This window comes from Struthio camelus, chromosome Z (genome assembly GCF_040807025.1).
Source record: "Struthio camelus isolate bStrCam1 chromosome Z, bStrCam1.hap1, whole genome shotgun sequence".
NCBI classification, from domain to species: domain Eukaryota; kingdom Metazoa; phylum Chordata; class Aves; order Struthioniformes; family Struthionidae; genus Struthio; species Struthio camelus.
Genome location: NC_090982.1, coordinates 53,816,194 through 53,832,053, shown reverse-complemented (window position 1 = coordinate 53,832,053; position 15,860 = coordinate 53,816,194). Strand labels below are relative to the sequence as shown.

The 15,860-nt window shown below is 35.2% G+C and overlaps 1 protein-coding gene across 15 annotated transcripts in view; it reads right to left on the bottom strand.

Annotated features, from left to right (window-relative positions):
* The window catches only part of LOC104150264 (uncharacterized protein KIAA0825), a 261,819-nt gene that overhangs the window by 31,157 nt on the left and 214,802 nt on the right, over positions 1-15,860 (bottom strand). For 2 of the 15 annotated variants that reach the window (XM_068929004.1, XM_068929003.1), the window contains one exon: positions 5,880-5,936. The exons of 12 other annotated variants lie outside the window; for them this stretch is intronic. In XM_068929004.1, the coding sequence (XP_068785105.1) occupies positions 5,927-5,936 (10 nt within the window). In that variant the 3' untranslated portion in view covers positions 5,880-5,926. Of the gene's footprint in view, positions 1-4,487; positions 4,513-5,879; positions 5,937-15,860 lie in introns of those variants that run through there. One more of the 15 variants, XM_068929005.1, reaches the window with a different exon arrangement.

Below are 15,860 nucleotides of genomic sequence, written 5' to 3'. Positions count from 1 at the left end.
GTCTTCATGTGGATTCCATGACAAAGTACACAAGCGCCTTTTTTTCCTTTTAACTGCTATTTCTACAACCTCCTTATTTTCCTAAGTTTGCTGAGCTTCTCTCTTTCTTTATGTTGTGGTAGTGAAACAGACTGCTGATAGCACTATACCTAATGCAACATGTCTTCCGCAGCAATTTTGCAGGCAATTTCCTCAAACACAAAAGACACAACTCATATAGGACAAAGCTAGTCTGTAATTTACTTCTGGATAACAAATTATCAATTAGTCACTTCTCTAACAAAAACAAAATAATTTTCTTCTCATAGATTGATTTTTAACTGTAGTAATTCAATATTATCCAATACTACTAGTATCATGCATATTTAATTTTATTTCAGAGATAAAACATTTTGTGGAAGGAAGAGGAGGATAAACTGACACAAAATGAAACAATTCTTCATGTTAAAAATAACCAGCATGAAAACACAGTTGCAAGAAAGGTAAATGATAAAGTATGCATTTATCTAATCATTTTAAATACCATAATTACACTGACTGCTCATCAAAAGACTTTTAAGACTCATTAAAATTATAAAACATTTCTAATTAAATCCATATTTAAATGAAGTTTCTATAACGAATCTACATGGTACTTTAAACCAAACAAAAAAGTTCTAGTGAAAAATCCAATTAATTGAAGTTTTTGTAAGAATTAGTGTCTAATAAGGGGGCCTCAGCAGCTGTGTCTTAGTTAAAACTGAAGCTAGTTCTGTTATATCCATCTCTAGCCCAAACTTTTCCAAAGTACAACCAACCTTCATGAAATTTCACATGCTAAATCTTTTTCCAGTGTATTTTTTTCCTGGAAAGTCCAACTTTCAGATATAACAACCAATACAAATAGATCTTACTGTTAATATTTATTATATCTTATTTAAGTGATGACATTAGATAGGAAAGAGCATCTATATTCTGTATTATGTATTCTGTGTTCTTAATGTTCTTATTAGTCAAAACTTGTCTGAAGCACAAGCATCCACTTACACGTTCTCTTAGTCTCTTCATTTTAGCAGTTGCAGTTAGCCAGCCAAGGCCCTGGGCTTCTGTCCAGTGCATTTGGTCATTCCATCAATATTTATATAGAGAATACCCATAAGTATTCTTTTTCCTTCAGATTACATATAGCCTGAAGATTTATATCGGGCTCTGTCTTTTGATCTCAAATGACTTTGCTATTTCTTGGTTTTATCAACAGCGTTGTTCTTTCTCAATCTTATTAACAGCAACGCTCCTTTAAATCCTATCTGTCGCGTTGCACCAATGTGAGACCAATTGTTTGCTAACGCTGCCTACTGTCTTGTGTGGATGACTGGACCTGCTGGACCTTCGCAGGATATCTGCTTCTCCAGCCAGATCCCACAGGTTATATATCTGTTCAATCCTATACGCAAACATTCACTCCTAGGTTCTGAACAATTCATTCCCATTAACAATCTAGTTCCTATTAACCATCTAACAAAAGAATGGCAAAAGATAGGCAAAATTTAAAGCTAAGGGCCGAGATTTTTCAAAGCTGGTTAAGACGCTCAAATCTAATTGATTTTAAAGGACATGCATCCAAATAGCATTGGTGACTTTGAAATCTCAGTTTTAGATCGTTTGAGAGTACACTTTAAGTACTCAGCGTATCTCTGTAATCTATTGCTCTAGGCATTCCAGATTTGTTTGGTTGCTGCTGACACTTACTTAGGAAAAGAAAGTGTTAAAAACAGTAGTTGGTTTTAAGTCCACAAAGGGCTATGTTCTTAAAGCAAGGGTTTATGTTGGAAGAAAATCGTCATTTCAATGGGTACCAAGGAATGAAGTTATTTTTCAAGCCAGCAGTTAGAAACGAAACACAGCCGAACGTCAAAAAAGATAATATATCTAACCAAAAAGAAGTAAGGAAATTATTTGGTAGCTGGACAAAGCTGTCAGTCCTTCATGCTGTTGGTCTAACCAACACATACAATAAATGAGTGTGTCTGTTTCACAAATACACAATCTGCCAGAATATTTGAGAGTGCTCTGGCAAAAAAATACATAGATATATCCAAAATAACGGATTTTCTCTGTAGAGGTATCACTATAAAGAAAAAACGTCTTACAAATATCAGTTGTAGCACCCTATAATTCATCTTGTTTAAACTTACATAACATTAGCTGTTCTATGGGGGTATATTTTATGCCAGTGCATCCTTTATTTTTCCTTTTCCAGTATCTTACTAATGACTATTGGCCATTCTTAACAACTGCAAGGCCTTAACATGACTTATTAAACAAGCACATTAAATAAAATAATTGGGCTATTCTTTCCAGTTGACTTTCAAACTTATAAGAGTGAAGCACTCTTCAGGTAAGGAATATTAAACAGAGGTGACTTATGTAAAAGATATTAAGAATAAAATACTTTATATGGTCACACTGGACCTATTTTATGTATAAAATAAAGTCCTCTGAGAATAAAAGTTTTAAAATTTTTCTTATCTGATCATGTCCATTAAATGCAGAGTTAAAATAATGAAAACTATGGTTCAAATGAATATTATAACACTAATTTTACAGTATATAAGAACTTGGTGAATGTTGTATAATTCAACTGTATAACTCCGAAGAAAATACTACATTAGTGTCCTGTGAAGGTGAAATATCTCTATGTTAACTTTAATCTGATCTCACCAAGGAGCTAACTCTTAGCAATAGTCTTCTGCATAACTAGATTGTTCTTTGTTATGCATTAAGCCTTATTATATATTCATATTTATATAAACATGCATTTATTAGGTATAGATGGATGCATAATTATCTGTGGGAAAGCACAATCATTTAGTTACTTACAATTAATACAAAAGTAAAAAAAAATACACTGCTAAAACGGAATATCTTTCTAACTAAAAGCTATTGCCTGGAAATCCCTGAATGCAAAGCAGGCTAATATAAAACAATCACAGAATCATAACATAGGTGGGAAGGGATCTCTAGAGGTCATCTAGTCCAATCCCCCAACTCAAAGCAGGTGTAATTACATTAGGTTCCTCAGGGTCATGCCCAGTTAGGTCTTGATCACCCTGAAGGATGGAGATTCCACAACCCCTGGGGGCAACTTGTTCCATCCTTTAACCACCCTCAAATCCAACAAAAAAACCTCCTGTAACAACCCCTACCTACTTGCAATGATTTCTTAATTTATTTTATTTAAACTGTAGATCCAGTGCTAGCAAACTATACAAAATGCACCTGTGGGAGAAACTTTCATGAGTAAGAAGGAGAGAGAGAGGGAAAGGTTTGGCTTTTTCTCTATGTATTTCAAATGAGATTCAAGGCATAGATTTACTTAAGCATGCAGAAATCCAAAGTGGAACCCACCACAGCATTTGGTGATACTCAGTAGTTTGAAGGCTCCCTCCCATGTTCTAATGAAATAGGTGAAACCTCAGGAACCAAAGTCTAAACAATGAATTCCCTCACTACTACTCGCTGTGGAAACATCACCTGCAGAAGAGGTGAGGACATTCTTTTGCAAAAAAAAGCCTCTTCAAAAGAGGCTGAAATTCAGGGAAGATAGTAGTGTGGTGGATGAGCTCAAGATGTATGGCAGGAAAGCATGCAGATAAGATAACAAAAGAAGAGTAAATTGCTAACACAGAAGAGGAAAAAGGCTTGTGGGTAGGCAGGGGCAAAGTAGTGCTGATCTATGTATACGGCAAGAAAAATAATATGTCTTTTAGTCGCTCAAGGAGGGAATTCAGTAAACAGACTTAAGTTTGTTTCCTTATAAGAACATGGGCAACACAGCTCTTAAGCTTTCTGTATGGAGATTTGCAATGGCATATAGCTGAATTTTGTATATATTCTTCTCAAAATATCTGTTTGCTGCAAATGATTTCCTTATAAATTAAGAAAGAGTACATTCATAAGGATCAGTAAAGGCAGTTTTTTTCTATTATGATAATGGTGACTAAAGGGATGTTTCCTCTGGCTTCCCTGTTCCTCCTGGTCATAGTGCCATATGGAAGTTTCCCTAATACTTGACAATAGCTCAGTTGTGGGCAAGCTGGTGTGGCAGAAACTCCTTTTCTAAACTTTCCTGCCTGATTTTAAAAGAAGGATTTGTTATGCAGAATATCAGCATATGAATACTATGAGAAATTAAATTTTTCTCCAGCTTTTTTCCACTTTTGATAGGTCCTATATTCTAACAGCAAGAGCTCTGTCTAACCCAAGTGAAAAGATCTAGCAGCTCTCATTATTAAATGGTCACATTTAACAGATTCTGACACTTAAGAGAAAATAAGGCAACACAGACAGTAACGGCTATCTTGAATCATTTTGCAGGAATTTCCGTTTGCATTGTTTGTTAGCTATGTGAGTATCATTTTGATATGGAATATTTACTTTGACTTTTTCTTCCTCCTCAGTCAGTCCATGTTTGGATTTGGTACCATCGACATTGTTCTTTTTCCCTTCTTTCTTACCAGTCTTTTCTACAAACTGACAATAACAAGGTTAGCCTCTGTCTCTATATACACACCTTCATATGCGTGTCTTTAAAAATAGAATGAAGAGAATGATAAAGAGCACAAAAAGAACTACAGATCTAAAGAAACAAAAAGGAGCTGCAGTTTTAGCAATCAACACTTGTAATAGACTACATAAATTGTACTGTACACAGAAATAACAAGATCTTCTTGAACCCTCCCAGTGATTAATTAGAAAGCCTGTCTTACAGATTTTTCTCTCAGGTGTAGTAACCTTGTAGACCTTATGATTAAGAACTAATAAATAAATGCTTGGTTAAGCACAAACTGGTTGATAGGCAATGAAAAAGAGTGATGATCTTGGTTTTTATGCAAGACACTTACCCTGTCATGTTACCGCAGAGGACAAAATAATACCAAATAAAAATAAAATTTTCAAACGCCTAGTATAATGCATTATTTAGAAAAATTCACTACTACATTTCCAAAATTAACACCAAAGAAAGCATCATGCAAGAAGCGGAGAGCTGAAGTTGCAATCAGGGTATGCTATTTTCATAATACTTTTATATTAGCTGTGCTAAAAATCTAAAACCAAAACAGAAAGAAAATCTCAAAAAATAGATATTAAACAGTATGAACAAACCATGTGTATTCTGTGTCATAATATGTCGATATTTGACAGATAATGTTATATTTTCGGTGTGCTTCTGAGCATCACAATGTGACACAATTACCTTGATGAAGGACAGGAGACAGTCCCTTTAAAGGAAGCTTGACAGTATATAAAACACAGTGAAACAATTTCCTAGTCTCACAGATTACCTGCTGCATTAAATGCTATACATTTGCCTTTGTATTGTACGCATTATGTTAACAAACCATCATCATGCTTGACTTTTATTTGAAACAAATCTCCTCATGCAATATTAAAACAGGAATTTCAAGATCAGCTAAAAGATATAATAAATTTAGTCCTTCCTCTTTACTTGATTTTAAAATTATAATTTAAGAAGATTAGAAGAGAAATAAATGCAATTCATAGATGTTTACATTGACAAGATGTATAGCATTTTGATAACGCTGAGACTACTCCTGTTCATTTACCGGTTTCTAGAACATTTCAAAGATACTAACAATTTTCCTTTCAAGTACAAAATCCAGATTCTCCACTTTGCCAAGTTAACAATGAAGGGGGACACAGGAAGCAAAGGAGAGGGATAGTGCAGGACATTTTCTTCCATCACATGCCAGATAGAAGAGAGCTCTCATGTAGATTAATTCTGAAGATAAAAAGAACTTTTCTGCTCTGGTTGGTCCTTCTCTCTTTCCTCCCTCTTTTGGGTAATGGACAATATGAGAAAAAAGTGTAACCCTCACCTCAACATCTGAAGCTGCTCAGGTCAGGATGCGTTAATTCAGAGGATTCAAGGATCACTGCATAAGAGGAAATCTGACTTAAAATATAGACAGCAGAATTCTCTTAGGAAACAAAAATTTTATATACAAAAAGTAAAGTAAAATGTATACTAAACCTTTAGAGTCAGATCTCAATATTCTTTAAAGTTTCTTCTATAGAAATAAAATAAATAGAGTTGGTAAAATAAATGGGGCAGGCTTTTCATATCCTGCAAAATAAAAGATCTGTTTGTATTCTGAAACAGCATGAGATGTCAGATGCTAAGCACATCAGCGGGCCTTGGAAAAAGTAAATTTAAATAAGATATGAACTGTGCTATGCACTGGTAGGAAGCACATAAATTAACTTGACCTGTCAGCTGAAAGTTGAAGGGTGTGTGCCCAAGCTGAAATAAATCCTCACACTGCTTTTACTAATTAACATCTGTAAAAATCTACCCTTACTGAAAGCACTGGTAATACTTCACTTAACCAGTTTAAAGTTCTTTTTTTTTTTTCCAAGCTCTTTTCTATACCTGGAATTACTTGGTAGAAATTCTCTTTTTGAATTTCTGACATTGCTATATTTTAATCTCTCTTGTGTTTCTTAATTTTGAAATCTGCATTTTGACAGCTCAGCCCTGTTGATTAATGTCTTGAAAGAACCCCTATATAGTTTGCCTGTAAGTGATCTAATTTTGTGCTGGAATGCCTGGGTTGGTATGTTGAACCGATTCACCACCCAGGTGGCTACATTTGGACTAAATGAGCTGTGAAGAGCTTCATCTAGGCCCATCGCAGTCTTTCTTTATGTAGTCCCACAGTATGCTGCCACTGCTCCAAACATGATTTGTCACAACCCATCAATAGAAAATAAATTATTGCCATTCTCACTTGTCAATGGGCTTGTCTTTACTTCAGCTGGCCTAATGATTGGAAGCTCAAAGGGAACATTTCCAGCCTTTGTGGAGCATGATTATGACTGAGCACACTACTCCCCAATGCATGCTGGCCAGTAAAAACTTGTAGAGAAAGGAAATTATGTCGATGTTTTGCACCAGTGATAGAGCATTACCCATGAATCCTAGAAAAGCTTACATCTGACAGTCAAGATTTGTTCAGTTCACACATTTATCTGCTCATCGCAATATTATTGGTAAGTCTTTCTTCTGTCGATGGTTGCAGCATTTACTTATGTGCAAGGAGAGAAGATAAACTATACTGTAAAAGTGAAAAGAACTAATTCAAAAGTGTTTTCACAGTTGTAATTTTCTCAGACATGTAAACATCTGAGGAAGAGATATGGCTGCAAAAATGCTGAAGTGGTAGCTTACTTTTTCTTATAATTTTTCTACTGCATTTCACAAAAAGTTGTAGGTGACCTCTTTGAATGAAGAGCGTTAACAATAAATTAGCTCTCAAAAATCACTGTTTCCTTAGGCCACAGAAAAGAGAATGAAATAACTCAACAGATGGTACTAATTTAGATCTTTAAATTCAAAGACACTGCAGATCAGAGGGTAACTGTTTTAAACATAGGTAAGAGCATGGATAAGATGTTCTCCAGTAGTAAGAAGGCCAAAATTATCTATTCTAATCTGCAGTATTTAAAAAATGTGACTTGAGACCCTACCTAGTATAATTTTATGTTTAAAACATTTTCTGTAAGAGACTGACCACCAGTAGTATTAAAAAGAGAGAGAGAAATGTCTCCTGTTCATCTTACTAAAAAAGACTCTCAATTCCATACAATAAAGATGCTTTGGATAGAATGATAGATGTTCCTTAAACAATTAGATGTGCATTTTCACTAAGGTCTATGCAGACTGTATTTTAAAAACAGGTGACTGTTCAAAGCCTATACATTTGTTACCTCAGTTAGGGTATCATGTTTTACTAACTCAGCACTTAGGATTCCAAGGAGGAAAACACCTGTGCAAATTTAACCAATCAGTATTTACAATATCTCACAGAAAATGTTTTTTGTTGCTTTTAAAGACCACAACACAGGAAAATGTTGTATTTTTCACTATATTTACCATTTGAGTTAAAACAGTGATGCCAGCCTATAATCCATAAGCACACCCTTACAGACCATACCAATTCAACCAAATGCAGCCCTCACAATGCTGGACTTTCAAATGTGTCCAAGCATTTGTTTGGGGTGTGTCCATGCATGATCACATGCTATAGAGGAAGTACTGAATGGATGCTAGGTGGGATATGTGATAAGTTATATGCACCTGGCCCTTGGGACACCTATACATTAAACATATAATGAATTAATCCCATGACTTCAATCCATAAGGAACTGCTCCAGCAGAATGAAAGAGCACTGCTAATAGAGGTATCAGTCCTTGGAGTGGCGAGATTATGTAATAAAACCACAGTCTTATTTTTGCAGAAAGGATTGCATATGTGCAAAATAAAGACTCAGAAATGAGAAGACAAGTAAAAAGAAAGTAAAATGAATTATTTCTTTAAATCTCAGTGTATGCAACTGCTGCTTTGGACTATAAGTTCTTCAGATGCAAAAAAACATTAATATATACATAGAAGGTCATTATTCTGCATATCTGGAGGGTTGTATTGATACTTAGTCTACTGAAAAACTGGAGACAAAAACTGAATTAGAAATTATATTAAAGGACCAGACAAAGATTACATAGATACTTCCATATATATATATATATATATATATATATATATATATTCCATATATATATATATATAAACTATTTTTCAGTAATCTGAAGTTGTTGAAAACAAGATATGCATTAGAAAAATAGCTAGACAAAAGTTACATTAAAAAGAAATTTAATCCTCTCCCTGTTATACAAATACTTTCTGAACACTATGTCCAGAATATTTGGTAACTGCCTTTTACCAAAGGCTGACCCACTTATAAGTGGGTTTTTTTCCCCCTTATCTACTAGATAATGCTACGGCATAATCCACAATGTTATATCCTCTCACAGACATAAAAATTTTGCTAAAAGAAGTTTTAAAGTCAGGCACTTTAAAATTTGAAAATGCCAGGATTAAGGTTACCTATGAATTTGATGATTAAACTTCATATGCTTTTTTTTTTTATCTACTCCTGGCTTTTTCAGGCAGAAAACAGAGAGCAATCTCTTAATGAATGGTATTAGGTATTGTATTTTCTATTAAGCATTCAACAGATGCCTTTATGTCTAATTTACCACACCTTTCTAAGCTTGTATTATTATTATTATTGTCCTAGGCTTTTCCACTGCTACTACCACTCGAGTACCTGTCTGCTTCACAAACACCAAAGAAAATATTTTTACAACATATTCCAAGATGAATAGATGCTACCCCTATTTAATGTATCCCTACATATGGGAATGCTAAACGGGGACACAGAAATTAAAGTGAAATTTGAATACCCATTTTGAAACACCATTAAGCCATTCTTCCAGAATATTCAGCACCATACAGTGTTTTTTATTCTCAGAACCATTTTCCAGAGATTTCATCTAGAGCGGTGAATGTTCATGTCTTCTCCAGATAACACTGCATGTTCTCAAGTTCAATATTTCAAAAACTAGGAGCGCACACGCATGACATACATACAAAACTGTTTCAAGTAACCTGATCTGCATCCTCCACAAACTCTGTGGAAGGGACAAGACTGGAATCATTCAGCACATCGTTCAACTGCCAGAAGCCTTTTTTTTCTACAGCAGTTGCCCGTTCACACATTTCAACTAAAGCAGGAATGAAGCAGAGGTTATTCATAGAGCAGTTCTATTCACTGCACAACCATGATTCAGCAACAGCACAGTCCATGCTGCTTACAGAATGAAGGCTTAGTTGCATGAAAAGGAGGAAAAAGTTTTGGATCATGTAAAAGCTCTCTCATAGTATAAGCAGAATTGGTCATGTATCTTGGTACTAACTTTGGAATACTCTATACAAATATATCTGAGGATAATTCATTTTTGGTAAAACACCAGGATATACCAAGTATCTAATTGTATATTTGGGTGAACACTTAACTTAAGATGGTAATCAAATGAAGCTGAATTAGAAACTTAAAGCTTGATATAGCATAATTTTATAAAAATTTTCCAGTACCAATAGTTATTCTATCTAGTGACACAACAAATAGAACATTAGATGTTACTTTTCCTATTATATTTTAATACCCTGCTATTGTCATCAAAAGCATAATAGAAAAAAAGACTTTACTATGCATACATTATTTTCTTTTGATTAAACAGGTGCACTGGAATTTCAATCATTTTAAGTCATAATTAAATGTCCCATTTTTTTCACTGCTTTTTTTATTATAAACACATTTCAGCAATTAAATTCTAAAAGGAAATCTTTTTTCCATTCTTTTTTGAAGTTATATTTCTAAAGAAACAAAATAGACAGATTTATTCAGTCTGGAAAGGTGGAAGACCTTACCCAGAATGATCTGATTATACTATTCATAAAGAGACTGACTCTTCCACATCAACCTTAGTTTTACTTTACATCCGTACAATACCTTTGAGTTCCTTAAAGTTGTTCATAGTTTACACCCTGTTAGATTAAATAAAGATTAAAACTATAAAATGTTGAGATGACATGACAATGCATTAATATTCACATTGTAAGTAAATTTTGTTTCTTACAAGAAGCTGGGTAAAAAAGGGTAAAGCATGGATAAATGCCTATTGAGGTAAAATGGTGCTACAGTAGAATAGGTTCACCAACAACCTGTATGTTCAGACTTTACTACTCAATTTAGAAATTCTAATATATTCTTGTATAAGGTTTATATTCGGTGCTGGGATGCTCAACATCACTTTCTCAATATCAAGCATTTTAGAAGCATCTAGAGGGTAACACTAAACATTCCAACAGAAAAGTATTATTCATATTTAAAAAGATGGGTCAACATGACAGCAATCTAACCCCAGCCTAGCAGGAGAATGTGGAACAAAAAATGGGTGTGCTGTCAAGATAACATGTATTTTCTCTGGACTGAGTTAATGCAACTAACATGTTTAGACACTGTGTTCATAAGACTGCAGGAGTTTAAGTACTTGAATAATGTCTGGTTTGGCTCATTTCCAGTGCCCTGACTTGTATTATAAAAAGGTAAGTATTAAACAGTGAAATAGCCTGCAACCAATGAAGAGGTGCATATGACAGTCTTGTTCTTGCTTTAGTTAATGAAAAATAGCTTACCTTTTTATCACAAAAACATGATCCACTCCCAACAAGAAATAATTTTTGGCCTTCAGTTCTACAGTGAGGCCATCAGTTTTGATTTCAGCTTTTCTAATGACAAAGGTTACTATTTCTGTGTGTTTTACTACACTTGTTACAAGTTTCATTCACCTGTCTCAGGGTACAAGCAAGTACTAAATTTTTCTAAAGCGCACAATTTAGAGCAAGAAGTGAAAGAGAAGATTAAATGGGAAAAATTAAATCCTAATATCAAAACAAAACACCAGTGGGTTTTGTAGAAGTGACATGATAATTGTAATAAGGATAAATATTCAAGAGCACTTTTGTTTCTGTATTTGAACTTCAGCAACACATTATCGGCTAATAGCATGAATGAGCAATACTATATGATGAATATATGGCAGTAAAATTCATTGCAGAGGACAAGCTGCCAGTATTGAGGTCTAGAAAAGTTCCGGTTTAGTTCTCCTTGTTGCTTAGACAGAACTGGATTGGTTAATCACAGAATCTTCGAGGCTGGAAGGGACCTCTGGAGATCATCTACTCCAGCCCCCCTGCTCAAGCAGGGTCACCTAGACCACGTTGCCCAGGACCCTGTCCAGACGGCTTTGGAATATCTCCAGCAAAGGAGACTGCACAACCTCTCTGGGCAACCTCTTCCAGTGCTCAGTCACCCTCACAGTAAAAAAGCTTTTCCTTATGTTCAGATGGAACTTTCTGTGTTTCAGTTTGTGCCCGTTGCCTCTCATCCTGTCACTGGACACTACTGAGAAGAGTCTGGCCCTATCCTCTTTACACCCTCCCTTCAGATATTTAAATGTATTGATAAGTCTTCTCTTCTCCACAAAGGCACACTGCACACTGTTGGCTCACGGTCAGCTCGTCCACTGGGACTTCCAGGTCCTTTGCCGCAGAGCTGCTTTCCAGCAGGTTGGCCTCCAGCCTGTACTGGTGCATGGGGTTATTTCTCCCCAGGTGCAGGACTCTGTATTTCCCTTTCATTCTGTTAAAAAACTCATCTTGCTTCTTAAGATTTCAAGAAGTAACAGAATGAGAGTAATCACATTGGAGGATGACATTTATGGGGTCCATGGAAATCACACTTTCACTATAATGTTTCTTCTAAGTGTTTTGTTGCAAATTTTAAGTTTTGTAAGGTGCAAGTATGTCTTCATTCAATAAAAACCTAACCCTGAATAAGTAGATAAAATTAAATTACAGGGATTTCTTCTTGCAGCATTCAGGCGATATTCTAAGAAACAAAGAGTCCTTGAAGAATAGTGTGTAATGCTAGACTATTCAGCCTATATTATGTTTCCCTAAGTTGGATTTTTAAAGTAAACTATTAAATTAGTAATCTTGACGCATGAAATTTAATGGTGCGTGGATCCTAAATCCCTCACGCTTGAAATGCAAGACAACCATGTTGTTATATAAGTATATATGTAATACAAATACATTTTTAAATAACAGTATTATATAACATTTACTTGTAAAATAATCTTAGGTTTAAGCAAGATCAACATTTTTATGATTTGAAGAGGCACCTATAGTATTCTCAGTAGTTCTCAGCAAGAGCTCAGAGATTAAGACAAGAGTTAATCACAACTCTCCTTTAAAGGATAAAACTACCTTCTTTAATTATTACACTGAGGATTCTGTAATTCAACAATATAGTCCTACTAATAATTCTGTCTAGAAGAAATTTGCATGTTTTAAATTCGAGACATTTTAAAATGCCATAGTTACATACTGATTCTAAGAGAAAGTTCTTTTTTAGATTTATTTCAGCTTCTATCAGGTGGCATTATTTTTCCAATAGTCTCTATCTCTATGTATCTCACTTGAAGCAGCTATGTCCAACCTATAATTATTTTCTTCTAATTAGAGTAATTCATGCTTAATTATTCAAAATGATTCTTCTTCAAAATCAAACCCCATTTCTTGCCATGGCACTTCTAAAATGTACGATACAAATAAAACATTCCCCAATGCAAATTTTTGCAATAAAAGAATGCTTATTTTGCTTTCTTAAAATAGCATTAAAATCCTTCTACAGCAGTTAGGATTCTGTTAATATGAAAATCACAGATAAAATTCTTTGCTGATATAGGGACACACGTTTCCTTGTGTACTCCAAGCATGTGGTGTCCTGCATGGGATCAGTGTCCTTAATTCCTACTAGTGAACATTCTAATGAGCAGGCAAGAGTCATTCTCTGCAGATATGAAACCTCTGCCCTAAAGCATCGAGGAATATCCTGAGACCTGAGAAACACTGCAAGAACCCTAACTCCCCTACAATCATCTGTAAGATCTGATCAAATCTTACTTAACTGTAGCTCCGCTTATTTGTAGTAGGTGTAAAGTTAATTTCAGGTATCCTGTTAGTAATAAAGCTGCACCTTATATGACGTTGTGTGTCACTCCATTTGCATTTTGAACCGTTACTGGTAAGCCAGAATAGTTATTCACTCCTTCCACAAGAATTCTTACCCATCTCCTTTAAAAATAAATTGATGAATAGACTGAAATTATTCCTTCAGCTGGCTGGCCCAGTTGGTGAAAGGTGGCAGTCCTCAGTTAATGTGACTGTTTTTCATGGCGAAATCCATCAGATAACATTGACTAAAACTACCAAGAGTATCAGGAGCCCTGCCCTGCAGCCTTTAGAAAATAAATATTTGGCTGAAATGTACTCCAGCGCATAGTCTAGAATCTCACCACTTATATCAAGGGATTAAGGATTTATATAATAAACTTGTTTTGAAAACCAGTTGCACGCTATATTTCTGAAAGTTTTTTTTGAGAGTATGTGGCAAAACAGCAAAATTTGCATGACCAAAGCTAAACTTGTTGAAAACCATTTAAAAAGTGGATACGCAAAGCAGAAGGTAGAAACCACAAAACTGCATTGGCTTGCATTTGGTGACAGAGCTCTTCTGAACGATTTTTTGACAAACTGAATATTTTATCACATCAGTTCCAAAGTACAGAAGCAGCATGCGCTGAAGCATATTTGGTACTGTATTTCTACTTGTTTTACTTTTCATTTCACCTATGTCTCTCAAAGGAGCTCAAATTAGTCATGAAGATCGAAATTTCAGTAATATATGTATGAAATCTGGAACAGTGTTATTGCATGGATGATTGCATGAAATTTCTAAGCACCTCAGTGGCCTCAATGGAAAACAAGGTGGTTTCTATTTTTTTTCCCCTATTTTTTCTCTAGAAAGATGATGCCATAGAAAAGAATACTGGTAATAACTTGTTAGTGCAGTGCCATTAGGGCTGAATTCAAGGCTCCATGGTTTGGTTTTCTGAAAGTGTTGCTGAGGTTTATTATTTCATTGACCAAACCTGAACATGAGTATGTACAAACACACATGTATGTGAGTAAGCACATACAACAAACCAAAGCACTGTGTTGACCTGTAAGAAAAGCAGCCTATATAATCATCTAGTTAAAAAGCTCCTGCATTGTCAAAGTTTATTTATGACTGCACAATAAAGCACAGCGGTAAGGCAGTCCTACACATTTTCAAGATTTATAATATATTAAGAAACAGACAATCTCTCGTCCCAAAATTGCAGAAACTCTATCCCTGTTTTTTTTTTGTATGTTGCTACATGTACCTAAGTACAGAAATACTACCAAGCCATATAAGAACATGTTGCAAAACAGAACTCAGCATTTCTTCAGCAAACAAAGCTTTTTATACTTTTTCCTGGTAGAAATACAATTCATTTCATCTTGAGAAACTAGCCACACTGCAACACAACTGTGTAGAACAGATGCCTTTCAATTCAACATTATAAGGACCTGAGAAATATTCCTTGATCCATATCAGAACCTACACAAAAATAGCAACAGCAAAAGATACAATGGTCTTTCAGAAATTACCATGGTAGTAATAGTATAACGTTTTCCTCACAATTCGGAAGCACAGATAAAAGCCAGGGCTTGTAATTCCTATATCCTATCTTGGAAATATGCCTCCATAATTATGCACACACAAACAATGCATGTGCCTGCCTTCAAGTCTGGCCCTAAATCATTATAAAAATCTAATACACTTTGTATTTAATTATCTGCTACCCCTTTCTGTGAGTTGCAGTGCATCATAGTTTTCCCCCAGCCCAGAAGATAGTTGTCTTTGGCTTTTTCCAGTGTAAGATTCTTAGTAGCTATACGCAACTTTCCCTCAAGATACCTTAAATAAGCAGCATGTTTTAAATTGAGTTGTCAGGCTTCTTTTGTTACGACAGACCAACTACTACAGAACAGGTAATACCTCACTTTGCAGAGAATTTGCTCACTTAAATTCATGCCCCATTCTTCTGTATTTGTCATCTGAAAGTCTTCCCTTACTATGCCATACATCTTTGCCTCATATTTAGACTGTCTTTGTATCTGTGTCCCCTATAGACCTGAAGTGCTCTGGCTGGTTGGACCCCTTCAAAGCTTCTGGACTTGACCAATCCTTTTAGAAAACCGCACGTTCATTAGCAGAATCACATATTATGAGAAGCAAGTGAAGAAAAAGGCCTCTGTCACTGATGAATCAAAACAAATGACACCAGACGTTCCCAAGGACAAGGCTCCAAGACAAGGCCTTCCTGTACTATTGCTGTTAGCCCTTATTAGATTCTGTCTGGGAAAGCAAGCTCTGCAACCCAACATCTGGCTATCATCAATATTGCTGGGGACTAGCCAGTGATCTTGACTAGTGGCTAAAGAAACCCCAGGTATACA